The sequence below is a fragment of the Polychytrium aggregatum genome (genome assembly GCF_025602895.1).
Source record: "Polychytrium aggregatum strain JEL109 chromosome Unknown BJ171scaffold_12, whole genome shotgun sequence".
Lineage (NCBI taxonomy): Eukaryota > Fungi > Chytridiomycota > Chytridiomycetes > Polychytriales > Polychytrium > Polychytrium aggregatum.
In genome coordinates, this window is record NW_026516214.1 from 956597 (window position 1) to 971985 (window position 15389).

The 15389-nt window shown below is 56.6% G+C and overlaps 6 protein-coding genes across 6 annotated transcripts; 2 read left to right on the forward strand and 4 right to left on the reverse strand.

Annotated features, from left to right (window-relative positions):
• Positions 1–376: 376 nt before the first annotated feature.
• On the reverse strand, positions 377–1024 carry BJ171DRAFT_558335 (ERV/ALR sulfhydryl oxidase domain-containing protein; the record flags this gene model as incomplete). Its single annotated transcript, XM_053113147.1, has 2 exons — positions 377–789; positions 820–1024. The coding sequence occupies 2 exons, from the start codon at positions 1022–1024 to the stop codon at positions 377–379; spliced, it is 618 nt and encodes a 205-aa protein (XP_052968327.1).
• Positions 1025–1554: 530 nt separating this feature from the next.
• On the forward strand, positions 1555–5029 carry BJ171DRAFT_457855 (histidine biosynthesis trifunctional-protein). The gene is made up of 4 exons (XM_053108364.1): positions 1555–3839; positions 4032–4088; positions 4189–4544; positions 4676–5029. Exons 1-4 carry the CDS (start codon positions 1734–1736, stop codon positions 4905–4907), a joined length of 2751 nt encoding a protein of 916 aa, XP_052968328.1. The 5' UTR covers positions 1555–1733; the 3' UTR covers positions 4908–5029.
• An 809-nt stretch (positions 5030–5838) lies between these two features.
• On the reverse strand, positions 5839–8319 carry BJ171DRAFT_499199 (oligoendopeptidase). Its single transcript, XM_053110454.1, has 3 exons — positions 8067–8319; positions 7885–7929; positions 5839–7754 (listed from the first exon to the last, which is right to left on the reverse strand). Exons 1-3 carry the CDS (start codon positions 8224–8226, stop codon positions 6022–6024), a joined length of 1938 nt encoding a protein of 645 aa, XP_052968329.1. The 5' UTR covers positions 8227–8319; the 3' UTR covers positions 5839–6021.
• Positions 8320–9162: 843 nt separating this feature from the next.
• On the reverse strand, positions 9163–10507 carry BJ171DRAFT_597913 (uncharacterized protein; the record flags this gene model as incomplete). Its single annotated transcript, XM_053114792.1, has 4 exons — positions 9163–9601; positions 9713–9809; positions 10032–10176; positions 10274–10507. The coding sequence occupies 4 exons, from the start codon at positions 10505–10507 to the stop codon at positions 9286–9288; spliced, it is 792 nt and encodes a 263-aa protein (XP_052968330.1). The 3' UTR covers positions 9163–9285.
• An 865-nt stretch (positions 10508–11372) lies between these two features.
• BJ171DRAFT_597914 (uncharacterized protein) lies at positions 11373–13049 on the reverse strand (the record flags this gene model as incomplete). The annotated part of the gene is made up of 6 exons (XM_053114793.1): positions 11373–11814; positions 11892–12041; positions 12173–12308; positions 12421–12467; positions 12581–12693; positions 12829–13049. 6 exons carry the CDS (start codon positions 13047–13049, stop codon positions 11651–11653), a joined length of 831 nt encoding a protein of 276 aa, XP_052968331.1. The 3' UTR covers positions 11373–11650.
• A 45-nt stretch (positions 13050–13094) lies between these two features.
• On the forward strand, positions 13095–14969 carry BJ171DRAFT_499202 (Cleavage/polyadenylation specificity factor subunit 5). Its single transcript, XM_053110455.1, has 6 exons — positions 13095–13354; positions 13487–13687; positions 13947–14100; positions 14254–14280; positions 14417–14465; positions 14629–14969. Exons 1-6 carry the CDS (start codon positions 13329–13331, stop codon positions 14763–14765), a joined length of 594 nt encoding a protein of 197 aa, XP_052968332.1. The 5' UTR covers positions 13095–13328; the 3' UTR covers positions 14766–14969.
• The last annotated feature ends 420 nt before the right edge of the window (positions 14970–15389 follow it).

The following is a 15389-nucleotide window of genomic DNA, read 5'->3' on the forward strand; positions in this document are numbered from 1 at the left end:
ACGGATGTTCATCCGCAGAGTCATAGCCTCTACTTTGTTGGGATCACCATCGGTGGAGTCCTTAGGCACAGAAGCGTCGGGTACATGGGATCGGGCGCCATCGTTGCCGATAGCTGCCGAGTCGCATTTTATAATCGTGCTCCAGGCTGCATCGATATCACTCTGATGGGCATTGGCATATCGAATACAGCCGCTATGCATCTGGGAATCGGTGGGTGGCCGCGCTCTTGGAGCCGTTGGAGGTAGGGTGGTGTATTCACGGTCCAAAAGGAAGAGACGGGTACTATCTATCAGAGTTGTTCATACCCAGGTTTTTGCGTTTGCGAATGCTGTCCTTGTAGCTGTTCAATGGCGAGCAACTGCTCAGTTGAGACACTTAGCAATCAACACCCTCCGATCCATCTCTCCAACGTTCGAGGACCCGCGAGCAGTCAAACATTGGCTTGCCCTGGGATTTGTTGACTTTGTTGTGGACGACGCAGAGCCACTTGGACAAGATCAGATTGCTGGCGACAGGGGGCGGATGCTTCTTGATCTCGGCTTGCAAATGCTCGGCGCAGTAGCCGCATGGATAGACTCTCGAGAACGAATTGAGGAACTGGGACATGTTGGTCTGCTCGTCCTGTGTTGGAGCCTCCGGGTAGTATGCTGCCATGGTATGCAAGAACGTCCAAGTGGATCGGCCGAGCTCGCCGGCATCAGGAGGGCAGGGGAAAGGCGTGTAAGGTGCAGACGGGTTTCCGGACTGGCCGGGGGACGACTGTGGCGAGGCTGAAGCTGAAGCCGAAGCTGCGACGGTAGCCAAGCCAGCGACAGCACCGGCAGACGGCAGGTGATCTTTGGAGTTGGCAGCGCCAGAATCGCCTCGGGGAGCAGCAGAGGATACGGGGCCAGCGCTTTGTGATACTGTGTGAGTCTTTTTGGCTTCGTCGACCCGCCATGTCTTGAAATCATGACAGACCCGACACGGCGGCTTTTTGGGCGGGGCCGTGGTCTTTTCTTCCAGCAACTCGTCGAGACCCATTGGGATGCGGGCAGTAAGCTTGCCGACGCAGCGCTTGAGAATGACCAGACAGATGCGATCAGCGAATCGCCCTCCGAAACAGGCGATCGAGACGATCGGTCGGGGTGGTTGACCGCGCGCGACGAAGTTGCCAGATGGGCGGCTGACAAATGCAGCCCGCTTGCGACGCCGACACCGCAGGCAACGGCGGCGACGGGGAATCACAGGGGCTGGCCGCTGCCTGTTTGGTTGCGACAGGAGCATGCCCGGCCGGCACGGCCATGGCCATTCTGTTGCGTTTGTTGCTGCTGCTGCTGCTGCTGCTGTTGCTGCTGTGACTGTGACTGTGTTGGCGGCTGGCCAAGCCGGGTGTCTGGAGGCCTTCCGGGGCGGATGTGCGTGTAGCCGCTGGTGGCTGGCCACAGCATCGACTGCGCGATGCGCAGCACAATTCCGGCCTGCGCAGCGCAGCACATGCGATAAGCGCCTGTCATGGCCGCGCAGGTGATCGCCGCCGCCGTCGCCCGTCAACGTGCTTGGTCTGCCGAAATCTTTTCTCGGCCATCTCTCCCCGACCGCTCTCTGCCCAGAGCTCGGCTGGCTTTTCCTCCGTCTTGCTCAATCTTGGCGCCTGCTCCTCGCCGTCCTGCCTGCCTATTGTCTGGCTTGTCGTCTTCCCCCCTGATCTTCCTCTGTGTCGCTCCGCCCCGGCCCGCACTCCTTCGTCGCCATGTTCGTTCCCTATCTGACCCCAGAGTCCGGCACAGACCCCGCTCTCTCGTCCAAGGAGCTGCTTGCTATCCTCTCCAAGTACGGCCTCGTCTCCGATCCAATCTTCAAGCCTGCATCGGTGCAGGCCCTTCCTGAGGCTGCCCTCTACTCCAGGGATATCCCTCAGCTCTCCGTCGCTCTGCCCACCGATCTGCCTGTCTCGAGCATCCTCGATGCTGCCAGAGATCTCCTTGACGACAGCGTCGCCTGTATCGTTATCGACTACAGCCCTGCCGTGGGTCGATCTGCTACCGACTTTGCAAGCTCGATCTTGTCAAAGCTCCCTGCCGACCGGGTGGTCGTCTCCCTTGCACTGGACGAGTCGGGCACCAATGAAAAGTGGCTCTGCAGCACCATCGAGGCCTTTGCCTCGGCTGTTTCGGGCTTTATCGTCGTCATGCATACCTCTGTCTCGCCTGTCGAGCTCCCGGATGAGCAGCTCAGCCAGAGCCATCAGCTGAATCGCAAGTTCATCGCTGGCACGATCGGCCACATCGGCGCCCTTTACAAGAAAACACCTTCCCTCACTCGAAAGCTGACCCTGTCGCTGCCCAACCAGCTGCTTTCCATCCCTCTGATCTCGGCTCTGAATGCGCGCGAGATCAATCTCCTTGCCCCTCATCGGCAGCTATCCCCGATTGATCTCGGAGAGGCCTATGCCTCGTGTCTGATCACCGACCGCTCCGACGGGCTTTTCTCGACCGTTGTGGTCGACGAGCATGGTGTTGCCCTTGGATTGGCATATTCCTCTGTGCAAAGCATCTCGGAGGCTATCAAAACTCGTCAAGGCGTGTACCAGTCTCGAACTCGGGGCCTTTGGTACAAGGGACTCACGTCCGGTGCTACTCAGGCTCTGTTGCGAATCGATGCCGACTGCGACCGAGACTGCGTGCGCTTCATTGTCCGCCAGAATGGTCCAGGCTACTGCCACTTGAACACTCGTACCTGCTTCGGCCCGGACAGCGGTATCACTGCTCTGGCCGAGCTGCTGGAAGCTCGAAAGGCCAGTGCCCCCGAGGGCTCGTACACCAAACGCCTTTTCAACGACCCCTTGCTCCTGCGATCCAAGATCATGGAGGAGGCCGAGGAGCTCTGCGATGCCGCCACTCCCGAAGACATTGCCTGGGAGGCCGCGGATCTCATTTACTTTGCTCTCGCGCGCTGCATCAGCCAGGGAGTCTCGCTCAGGGATGTTGAAGCCAATCTCGATCGAAAGGCTCGTAAAATCTCTCGCCGCTCCGGCGACGCCAAGCCCAAATGGGACTTTACCAAGCCTCCGGCTGATTCCGGTGCCTCCAAGCCTGATGTATCCACCGAGACACCCCAGGCTCCCCGGGCTCCCCAGGCTCCTGCTGCAGTTCCGGAGCCCCTCGTTACCCCGGAGCAGCCGGCCATCGCCATGAAAAAGTACACCCTGTCGGCCCTGTCGAAGAGCGAGCAGGCGGATCTGCTGATCCGCCCCATCTTCAAGACCGACGAAATCATGGCCCGTGTGCGGCCGATTGTCGAGTCGGTGTCTCAGCAAGGCGATCGCGCTCTACTTGATTATACAGCCAAGTTCGATGGTGTCAAGCTCGATTCTCCTGTCCTTCGCGCCCCCTTTGCCCCGGAGCTCATGAGTATCTCCGAGACTGTGCGCTCTGCTATCGACATGGCCTACTCGAACGTCGAAAAGTTCCATGCGGCTCAGCTGGATACCACTGTGTTGACCGTTGAGACCATGCCTGGCGTTGTGTGCAGCCGGTTTGTGCGCCCTATCGAACGGGTCGGCTTGTACGTTCCTGGAGGCTCGGCTGTGTTGCCCTCCACGACCTTGATGCTCGGTGTCCCCGCCAAGGTGGCCGGCTGTCGTGAGATTGTGGTGGCCACGCCTCCCCGCAAGGATGGCTCCATCTGTCCTGAGGTTGTCTATGTGGCCCACAAAATCGGTGCCAGCGTGATTCTGGCGGCCGGAGGAGCGCAAGCTGTCGCTGCCATGGCCTACGGAACCGAATCTGTGCCCAAAGTCGACAAGATCTGCGGCCCCGGAAACCAATATGTCACATGCGCCAAGATGATTGTCCAGGTATCGCGCGACGCATCTGCTCTTGTTTCGTGTTCTTGAGGCATTGGAGGTGTGCTTTCTCGCCTGGTGTGCCTGCCACTCCGAGTGAATCTTGCCGCACACACCGCCCACGGCATGGTGGCGGCAGTACACAGCAGGCTACCTGCCTTGAATCTGGATATCTGTATTGACGTCGGTCTCTGCTCCTGCCAGAACGATACCTCTGCTATGGTTGCCATCGATATGCCCGCCGGTCCCTCGGAGCTCCTGGTAGGCACAACGCTGTTTGGAGATACCCTCGCTCGCTTCGGCCACTGGGCCGCGCCTGACCGTGCTCTGATCCATTTGTAATCTTCGATGCTGCACTCAGGTCATTGCCGACATGTCGTGTAATCCAGCCTATGTGGCCTCGGACCTCCTCAGTCAGGCAGAGCACGGCCCTGACAGTCAGGTTGTCCTTTTGGCGGTGGCTCTGACGACCGAAAAGCTGGCCCAGATCGAAGCCGAGGTTGCCAGTCAGGGTGCTGCCTTGCCGCGTGCCGAAATCGTGCGAATCTCGATTCCCAAGAGCTACATTGCGCAGCTCGCGACTGTCGAAGAGGCTCTGGACTTTTCAAACCGATATGCTCCGGAGCACCTCATTTTGCACTTGGACGATGCCGAGAAATACGTCGAGCTCGTCGAGAACGCAGGATCCGTCTTTGTCGGCCCCTATTCGCCAGAGAGGTAGGTGGCGCGCCTGGATGATCGATTGGATAGTCGCCATCAGATTGTCACTGCTGGATGGACCAGGTCTGCGGTTTCGATTCCCATCGATCCCTTCAAGTGACCCTCACTGATCTTTGCTTCCCCATCAGCTGCGGTGACTATGCCTCCGGCACCAACCACACCTTGCCCACATACGGGTTTGCAAAAATGTACTCTGGCGTCAATACCGGAACATTCGTGAAGCACATTACGTCGCAGTGCCTCACAAAGCAAGGGCTCGATCGCCTCGGTGACTGTGTCACGACTTTGGCTGAAATTGAGGGGCTAGAGGCTCACCGGAATGCAGTTGCCATCCGACTGAAGGATATTCGACAACAGTAGGGCTTGCGATGTAGCTGAGATACAGTCACGCATTACAACGCACACAAACACAACACACCACTTGTATTCTTGCAGCTGATTGTGAGCTCTTTTGAATGGAATACACACGCCTCCGCCGCTCACAATGACCATCTGCCCTGTGGAAGTAGTCAAGGATATCCCTCCAGAGCAGTCTTTGGGCAGCAGTCAATGCAGTCGGTGCGTACGGTTCCGGAATGATAGCACCGTCACCGGTTTGGCTTGAGGGTCACACATGCAGGATGGACAGACACTCCAACCAAGAGAAACTCGACAACAACGAATGCGTGTCTCAATGGCACCCACGCAGATGGACACTGCTCGCTGCTGCGGGCAGGCCGTGCGACTGCTTCCCGACTTGGCTGGCAATCGCTATGCTTTCGCTGGTTTGGGAAGCATGGTCTTGAGCACTCTCTGGGGGTGGAATTACAGCGTTTCCAAAATGAAATGGGACACCCCGTTGAGCCATGACAGTGGTATTTTCTGTGACCTGAATACACTCACCCACTCATTGCAATCATGGCCAAACACAGCACGCTCGATTTCCGCATCGCTGCACTGCGACCGGTGGTGTTCACTCGGAGGCTGCCAAAGTGATCTGTTCTATTTCTTATGGCTTTGCTTGACGCAGGCACATCACATACTACGCTGACGAATGGGTTGTGGGCAGGTGTCCCATTTCCCCCTGAATCCAGTGTACTTGAAATACCGAGTATACCTCAGTCTCTGTGGGCTGGAACCGCTTCCCTTCCCTTGCTTCCAAGAGGCAATCCCAAAGACGATCGATCAGTATGCTGGTTTCTTTGAATATGCCGTTTGGTCACGGTGGCGATGGATGAGTGTATATTCAGGCCCTGAAATCAACGACAACCCCAGCTCAAAACAGCGTGTCCGTTTCGCTTTGGGAAAGCTATTCCAGATTCAGAAACGGCCTCGATTGATTGTAAAGCCAAAGTGCCTCTCGGCAGTGCATGCGGCCGCTGTTGCATTAGGCCCAAATGACCAAAATGCTGTACTGCTGCCGAATCAGTCGCCGATATCACGGCCGTCCCAATGGCACACGCCTGCTGAATTGGCGGCTGAACCTGCTGCATACTTAAAAGTCCAGGCCAGCAACCCAGTTCTTGTAGATCTTGCAAGCCTCCGCCAGTCCCTGGGTCTGGCGACTGTCGGCAATGACGTCGTCGCCATGAACCAGGAGGACGTTCATGTCCAGGTCGACATTGGTGCCCGCAGAGTACTTGGGTCCGGCCTTGAGACCCTCCTGGTAGCCCTTGCGCTCGGACTCAAGCTTTTGCTCCAGAGGAACCTCAAGTTCGTGGATCCAGGCATCACCAGACAGCGGCTTGCCTGTCAGCTTCTTGACGAGATCGAGGAACATCTCACTGTTTCCAGGAGCCCAATACACGTTCTTGAGATCCCTGCCAACGTTCGAGTTGTCGACGATGCCCTCGGCATAGGTGGACAGGAAGTGGGCGCGAGTTTGCTGCACGCTCATCTCGGCCAGCACGTAGCCGTGGTAGTAGGCAGCACTTTCGTCAGAGAGAATGTGGGGCACCGAGAGCAGAGGGCGGCCCGACAGTTCACCCTGGATCTCGCGCTCAACCTGGTCGGCGAGGGCAATGACGTTGGCGGGGGTGACGTCCTCGGTGGGCAGCTCGTAAAGCTTGCGTTCAAAGAAGGGCACGGCAATCATGGCGCGGAGATCAAAGACCTTGTAGGCATGGACGGCTTTGATGTCCTGCTCGATAACTTCCCACGGAATGACCTTGCCCTCACGGGAGAGAGCATAACGGGCCATCCAGGTTGCATCGCTCACGAGCGAGTCCAGGAACATGGACTGATTCTCGGCATATGCGACGCTGGTGGGAGCGCGCTCCTGGGAGAACAGGGGGCTGGGCTGGGTAACGTTGGCAAAGTGGGCGGCGTGGCCGCCTTCGTGCATCAGGGTGACGAGAGCAGTGAGGCCCGAGCCGACGCTTTTGGGCGACGCCAAGCTGGTAAAGTTGGCCTGCGAGGGAATCCATCCATCCTTTTGGCTCTTCCAGGCAGGCTGCGGCCAGTGGCAGAAGCCGTTGCTGTACTTGCCGGGGCGATCGCAGAGATCCAGGCGCATCGTAGCGCCAGCATAGGAGATACCCAGGGCGGCAAACGAGCGGGTCCACACATCGACGGCACTTTCAAAGGGGAAATAGGGGTCCTTGAGCTTGGCAGTCTCGCCAGAGAGGTTGTAGCCCATGTTGTAGGGCAGGACGGCGGATGGGCCCTTGTTCTGAGCAAGGGTGTTCAGGGCTTTGGAAAGCAGAGGGCGAGAACGCTCCTCGAGCTGGTCGAGGATGCCAAAGAGAACCTTCTTGCTGAATCCCTCGGCCTGGGAGACCTTCATATCGTAAAAGTCTTCATAGCCCAAGGAGCGCGCCAGCTTGTTGCGGAGCTTGACGATCTCACAGAACTTTTCGGCGACAAAGGTGCCGATGCCGCGCATGGCTTCGTAGCAAGCACGACGGTCGACCTCCGAGTCCGAAGTGCGCATGACGTTTCGCAGCTGGACGCTCGATGCCTTGACGAACTTGCCGTCTTTGATGTAGCCGAGCTCCATGTTGTTGCGGGCCGTGGCCAGCTCGGCCTCGAGGACGCCGATCTGATCGCGAAGGGCGAGCGCCTCAGGATCTTCAATGATATAGCACAGGAACGTGCGCTCAAAGATCTTGAGGGTCTTTTCGTCTTCCTTGCTGAGATCCGCCAGCTTGAGGAACTCGCGGACCTTGTGAAGCATGTTTTTGTTTCCAAGGAACTCATCAAGCTCGCTCTTAGAGGTTGTGAGCTTCTCTGGTTCCCAAGCAGAGGCAGGAATATGGAGTCAGGAGACGATTGCACACTGGACGAACTGCATCGAAAAGCACTGGGAGACGGCTCAGTGCCCACGGCAGGCCGTCGACTGTCAGAAGATGAAACCTACCGGTGGAGTTGCCCTGGAGCTTCATCTTGGTCGCCCAAAAGTTGTCTGAGCACGATGCGCAGCGACGACAGGGTTGTGATTGTGGCAATGAAAATAACGATGAGTCAGCGACTTACACCGTGCGGCTGCAGCGTCGTTTATGGGGAGGGGCCGCCAATCATGCATTAATTAGCGACCGCTACCTTCGTATGCCTTGTGCTTGGACTCATATTCTCGGTTGAAGGCCTCGATAAAGGTCTTGACGTCGGTGATGGCGGTCAACATGGCTGAGCTTGTGAACAAGTGTCGAGTCCAGACGGGTGCAAAGAGAGGGCGGATACGCTGCGTGGCAATCCGGAACATCCAAGGCAATCCTGGAGGCGTAAAACGCAAAGAAGGCTCGGGGCGACGAGGCCGATATATACACGGGGCCGGCCGCGCTGATTGGCCGGGCCCCGGGAGGCTGGCCGGGTCCGGCCTGTGGTCACGCGCCCCGCGCCGCCGTCTTTCTCCGGCTGCCCCGAGAAAGCCTGTGGCCGAGACACATCTGCGCCAGCGGGGACGCCGATGCTGCGGGAGCGTCGGTGTCGGCGATGGATCCGCCAGCATGGCCATCCTGCATCGGCGGTGTCTTCGGCGCGATTGTCTGGCGGCCTCGATCGCCGTCCTGCCTCGCTCCCCGCCCTCTCGCCCCCCACCAGCCGCGATTCCACTCCGGTCCCGTGCTTGGGCATGTGTCACCCGGGTGGCTGTGCAGCAGCCTGCCCACCAATCGCCGTGCGTCTCCACACGTGGCACACCTCCGTGCGCAGTGCAGTCCGCCACCAGCCCCCCGAGCGCCGCCTGCGCAGGGACTGCGGCCCGATCAGCAGCGACTCCCACGCCAACGATCAAACCCGCGGCATGGGAGCGATGCCTGGGTATGGTCGCGCACCAACAGCTGGAGCAGGTCGAAAAGCCCCCAGTCAGCATTTCGATTCTGCTGGGCTGAAAGCAACGGTGCTCGCACATGGTGTGTACAGTCGGTCCAGAAAGAAACGGGACAGTCACTTTCTGGCTTCAGATGTCTGGAGCCCGCTGACTGACTGTAGGCCCCAGTGAGCAAGCCGTGAGATTGTTTCCCGTCCTGGTTGGCAATCGAGTGGCCAGCGCGCGATTGTATTGGGCAACAAAATATTTGATCAATCGTCATAATCACGGGTGTCCCGTTTTTTATTGGATTGACCAGTAATCAGACGAGATGGTGCTAACACCCTCTCGAACATGTTGTGTGCAAAGGCCTGCATCCAGTGATCGTGCGGGCATCGGCGGTGAAGAGGGACGAGTGTATATTCACCCAAAAAAACGGTTATGCAGCCAGGCATAAGGCAGGTTGACCCGCTTCATTTGGATGTGCGCCGAGCAGGATATGCTGCGAACTGCTCACGGGGCAATCGTCTCGCCGGCAGTGACATACGGGACGGCCTCGATCTCGCCATCACCAGTCTGCCTTGGAGCCTGTGCGGCCTTATTGTCGTCATCGGACTCGGGCTGCGACTCATTCCGGCTCGACAGATGGCCTGTTGGGGGGGTCGAGGTTCGCTGTACACGAAGAGAGTGGCGCGAATGAAGCTGGGGCCGGCTCATCAGCTCGCGCAATCGCTCGATAGGACTTGGCTGTCCTCCAGTAAGACTCTCCATGATTGCCCGGAACTCTTCGTCAATTGATGCACGTAGAGCCGGGTCTAAGGCAATTTCTCTGGCAGCCAGCGGACCAAACATGCAATCAATGCTCATTGTTCTCCGCAGAAGCGCATCCCAATGGGCCCCTCCATGCCATGACCGTGGAGCGCCCAGCGAAGACTCTCACCCGTAGGAAGATTCGTTGGTGCTCTGCGCATCGGCTGATATGTCACTTCTCCAAAACGAGCCGAGAGCAACCCGCATGGCGATGGATCGATGCAGGGCTGGGTTGCGTTACGACAAATCTCGGTCAGTGTCATCAGCCAGCATCGCGAGCCGGGATCGTGGGCCGGGATCACCAGAGCGGCTGCCCTTGCGTCGTTAGGTGTAATGCATATTCACATCCACTCTCATATTCATCCAGAGATGAATGACACCGAAACTATTCAGAGATACCGTCAATAGCTTTACCTGCACTCCGGACCAGCCTCACGGAATGATCATACCTTTATCTGGTGTTTCATAGTCTTCCCCAAGCTTGATCCAGTCGCCGTGGTGCAACTGTATCTTGGGGCTCTCGCGACCGTGAGGACTGATCCGAACACCATTCAAAAATGTTCCGCTGGAGCTGCCCGAATCTTGTAAAAAGACCTGGTGACCACGAAAGGCACCGATTATCAAATTACATTTTCGCATCCCTATCACTCCGATGGCGAGCTTGCTGCACAACAACACATTCAAGTCGCACCTTCTGTTCCGGATGTGATATGATCAAGATTGCATGCTGGCGTGACACGACCTTCGAGGCAAACATCAGCACTGTGTCGCCCTCTCCTGTTATTTGAGCGTTCGGTAGGCGCCCAATTGGCACGGTTTTGATTTTGATATCGTTTCCAGACGCTGGAGATCGCTCGAATTCATCGAGGGATATGCTTCTCCTTCCAGACTGGCCCTCATACGTCCAGTAGAACGATACGGCCATGGGGTCAACTTCATCGGCCATCGAAGTTGGTCGCAGTGCTGTTCGAGACATCGGGTCGCAAGAGACCCTATCTGGTGTGAGGAATTCTCTCTATGGAGAGACTGTGTGGCCGACCTTGCGATCCACACGCGATCGAATGGATTGATGCCATGCATGGTGGGGAGTGTGCATCTACTGATGGATGCTCGGGGTGTTGGCTACTGATCTCACCGTCGTGCCCATCTCTACCTGGGCTTGCATCGTGGATATCAAGCATTGACTTGATCGAGCCTATGGACCGACTCGACCTTAGCGATTGTGTGTTGGAAATGAAACGCGAATCCGAGAGATGTTCGCTAGCAGAGCCGTGAGACGAGGCATCGGAGGGTGCACGGCGATGTGCAGGATTTGATGTGGTTGTAGCCGTTGCCGTTGCTGTTGCTGTTGCCGTTGCTAGCGCTGGGGCCGGGGTTGTGCCTGTAGCCGCAGGATTCATATTTTCAAGAGCGACGCTCCAATGGAGGCAGACCCAAGGCCGTATCGTTTGGTTGGATGCTTGTGGCTGGAGTGACCTATGATCAAGTGCCCAGGGTTGGCCGCGCCATCAAATCGCAGGTGAATCAAGTGGGTCGACTCGTGAATCCTGGAGGATTTGATTGAGTCCGAGATCATCCGTGGTTCGACAAACAGCCCGTCTGGTGGAATATACGACAAGTGAACTATGGGAGCGAGATACTCCCTTGCCGTGTTCCCATGGTGACAGTGTCTACTAGTAGTTTCGGAAAGATGTCGGGAAACCATGGAGCAGTCCAGAGGGCGAGTGAATGCACCACACTCCCACATCGAGATATCAGTACCAGTCGATCGTCATCACAGGAGATCGACCGAGTGTATTCAAGACCGTGCTTCCCAAACCAACCAAAACAAAGAGATTGCCAACCAGGACTAGAAACTATCGCACAGCCGCAAGCCCATCGCCGCCTACAGTCGGCCAGCGGGTTTCAGACATCTAATACCAGAAAGGGGCTGTCCCGCTGCATTATGGATCCACTGGACCAGCTCGAAGAGATTCAGACAATGTGTTCGATGATTTATCATGAAATTCATCTAAGTCATCCGAGCTCCTCAAGCTCCTGGCTGCTCAGAGTGGCCATTGTTTCTGTCTCATGGCAGCATGTAGCCAATATTGAGGTTCTTTTGTCCGCTGCCATAATAAAAGCTCCCCCACTTGCAGGGTCTTGGAGAGTGGAAAAACACATATCCGGGCCACAGAAGACTCCGGATAATGACAGAGGCACCCGATTTTTCCATGATCAGGGACCATATGCCTGCATGTCATGAATCGATCGTCAGTCACCATTAATCGCCAGCGGTCTGCAACTGCTGGCGATCATTTAGATCGTACCTTTGGGCTCGTCTCGAGCGAGGCTATCAAAAATGTCGATGCTCTCGTCGAAAGAATTGGCTCGATCCATGATGGTCCTTGTGTTGATATCAAAGCCCTCACAGAAGTGAAAGTATTCGGTCAACTTGCCAAGACCATCTCTGGTGAGCCCTGCGTCCGAATGGGGTTATTGATGGTTTGTTGTGTCCAGTTGGTTCTATTTGACTGTCATTTTTATCCTGAGCCAATGCTCAGTGAGCCTACACGCTCGATCGTAACGGTATTGCTTGGACTGGCCTCACCTTGGAACGCCGGATTCAGAGACAACTTGTGCAAATGGTCGCGATAGTATGCTCCTCGCGGAACGATTTGAACTTGGTGGTTAATGAGCGCAATAACACCGGATAGACGCTTCAGTTCGGTGATACGCTTCTCCTCCTGGGTATGTCGCGGAGTCTGTTAGTCTATGCGGATTTGCCATCATTTCCCCTCGGTCCGCTCCACAGCCTCCAATGACGGTACACTGCTCCATTGCTCGCCTACCACATACCACATGCGGCTCATCGTCTCCGGTGGACTCTTGCTCCTCGTTTTTGGCTGCATTGAAAAGCGTGTGTCTCTTGAGCCTCAGAATATGGGGAGTGGGGGGAGGGCTCGGTTCTAGATTTCGGACTGTGGTCGCGTCGGTTAGGGGAATATGTGTCTCCTACCTGTGATGTACTCATACGCGGGATCACCGTAAAAGCGTGACATTATGGTGTCGACGATTTTGATTTCCTCGACCGTCACTTCCGGAAGCTGCAGCCAGGTCACCAAATCGGTACTGGCGGTTGTTCAACGAGCAATCAAGGGGGTTGGCCATGAGTATTACGGATGCTCGCACCGCACGCTATGCAAAGAGCGGTTCACGGGGCAGCCACCCGAAAGACCACGCACGTAGGCCACGACAGCCACAAACCTGTAGAAAAATTTGCGCACAAAGTGGTCCTCGCCAGTTGCCTGGGCAATCATATAGTCTTTCTGCACTCCCAGGATTTTGCCCCACAGGCCAATTTCGTCAAGGCGCTCCTCGTTTTTCTTGAGCAGGAGCGAAGATCGAAGGGCTGCGCGCTCCTCGGTATTGAGAACAAATCCGGCGCTGCTGAAGGCAGCAATGTCGTCCAAAGAGAGGAATGCCATGCCTGTGTGCTGCTGAGATGGTGGAGCTGATTCCAAGGCATCCCTCGGGCAGGTTGCTCCAGGCAGGCGCAAAGGCCGTTTCCCACAGCCCAGTCCAGTCCAGTCCAAGCCACACCACGCCGCCCCAATCAGCCGCGCTTGGGTGATCCGCCAGCGCCCGCCTCGACCACCAGATCAAATCCATCAAGATCCACGACAGCCAGCACAAGAACGCAGCTGCCCTTACTTGAGCCACGTCCCGATCCGATCCGCCTTCCCGAGCATTCAACGCTGCAGCTAATGAGCCATTCCCAGGCGATTCCCCTGTATGTGCCCGCTGAGCCATCACTGTCTGGGGCTCGGGCAGTTGTGGATCGATATCGTTCTCATCCGGGGTTATGGGTTATGCTCCTCGTGCTCCTGTCCGCTTTGGTTGGCTGACCTCTCTGTGTGCATAGCTATCCACTCTCCGGATATACATTTGGATCGAAGGATGCTCAGCCCGAAGAAGATCCGTCGGTGGCAGCACGGCTGCAGCGTCTCCAATCTGAATTTGAAACACAGGGCATGCGCCAGACTGTCGAGGCCGTCCTCGTTGTCCACGAGCACAAGCATCCGCATGTCCTGATGCTTCAAATTGCAAACACATTCTTCAAACTGTACGTTAGCGAAGACTGGACGGGCCAGACCGGCGATCGCACACTTTGGATCGATCGCGGATACGATGCGCTATGAACGCTGCAAATGCGATCTGTAATCATCAGAGTCGATGCGATGAATACCGGCCAGAACCACTTTCTGGACGGATACGAGTTTTTGCTTTCGGCAGCTGCTAGGATGCGACGGCAATATGCCTCGATGCCATCGCAATGCAGCACCGCAGCTCATTCACTGAATCGCTCTCGCCTGTATACCTAGACCTGGTGATGCATTGAAGCCTGGCGAGGACCCGATAGAAGGGCTGAAGCAGCGCCTGACTCAAAAATTGTCGCCAGCAAACGTCGACGGAGACGATTGGCAAATTGGCGAGCTCTTGACAGTCTGGTGGAGGCCTAACTTTGAAACATTCATGGTTCGTTCCAACAAGCTGAAGCCGTTGTGATCTTGGAGGGAAGCCTGCCTGCTTCAATTTGATGCTAATCGATGATGCCCTGGCTCCTACATACCCGGTATCTCCATGGGTCGATGTATCGCTGTCGACGGCAATGCAATATCGCATGAGCAGTACCCGTATGTTCCAGCACATATAACTGTAAGTGATACTTGCATTTTGGGGATTGCAGCATCGAAACCGGAGGCGTTGTGGTTACAGTCCCGGGCCGCCAGCATGCAGTGATTGTGCCACAATATGCTGCATATCATAACTGGATGTACAATTTGGACAACAGCAACCCAAGGAAATGAAGCGGGTCTATCTCGTCCACCTGCCCGAGAAGAGTATGTTGATATAATCGACCGCGGTAGTTCCGGCTGGCTATATGATGATGTCTCGGTTGGAGCAGCATCTTGCCGTCGGGCATGTGCCCATCCAACAGTTTGATCGCTGGGATTGGTGTGCTGTCGACGATGCTTACCAGTTATTTTCCTTAATTTCATTCAGAGCTGCTGTCGGTTCCGAAAAACATGAAGCTCTTGGCCGTCCCGCTTTTTGAGCTTTACGACAATGCTGCGCGCTACGGACCTCAGCTTTCGGCACTACCCCATCTTCTATCGAGGTGCAACTTTGATTACAAGTAGCGGGCAGCTGGTGGGGCGATGCCCGGCACCTATCCACAGCTCACTGACGGCGATACCATCCGGCGAGGAGCGGCAAGGCCAGCGACGATGCACGCAATGGCGAGGGGACACTATGCTCGGGAGCCTATCAATGAAAGGCACTGTCGCCGTTCTGAAACCCAATAATAGCCTCTGGCACCCGCGGCCAGTCAATGTCCCTCGCAATAGTCCGCTCCGCAGCCTGGTGGCGACCCCGGTGGAATCGTGGGTTGGAGACCAGGGTGCAGGGCCAGCGAATGATTGGCCAGTTGCTGTGGCGTCCAGCCCAGCCATCGACAAGGACACCAAGAGCCAGCCCCCCTCGCAATCCTTCGGTCGGCTTGGCCCTGTCTTCCTCGCCAAACTCCATCGTCTTCGCCACCGTGGATGGCCTGGGTCGTGTCTGCTTCCGCAAGCCAACCACACCGTGCAGCCCCTCCCCGCCCATCGCAGAGTGCACATTTTTGCAACCATGTCTTTGAGCCCAGACGAGATCCAGCAGACCCCGCCAGCCTCGCCCCTGCTGACCAGCGAATCGGACAAGTCTCCCCAGGCTGCAACCCTCGACGATTCGATATGCAACAATATCGCCAACTCACCTGCTGC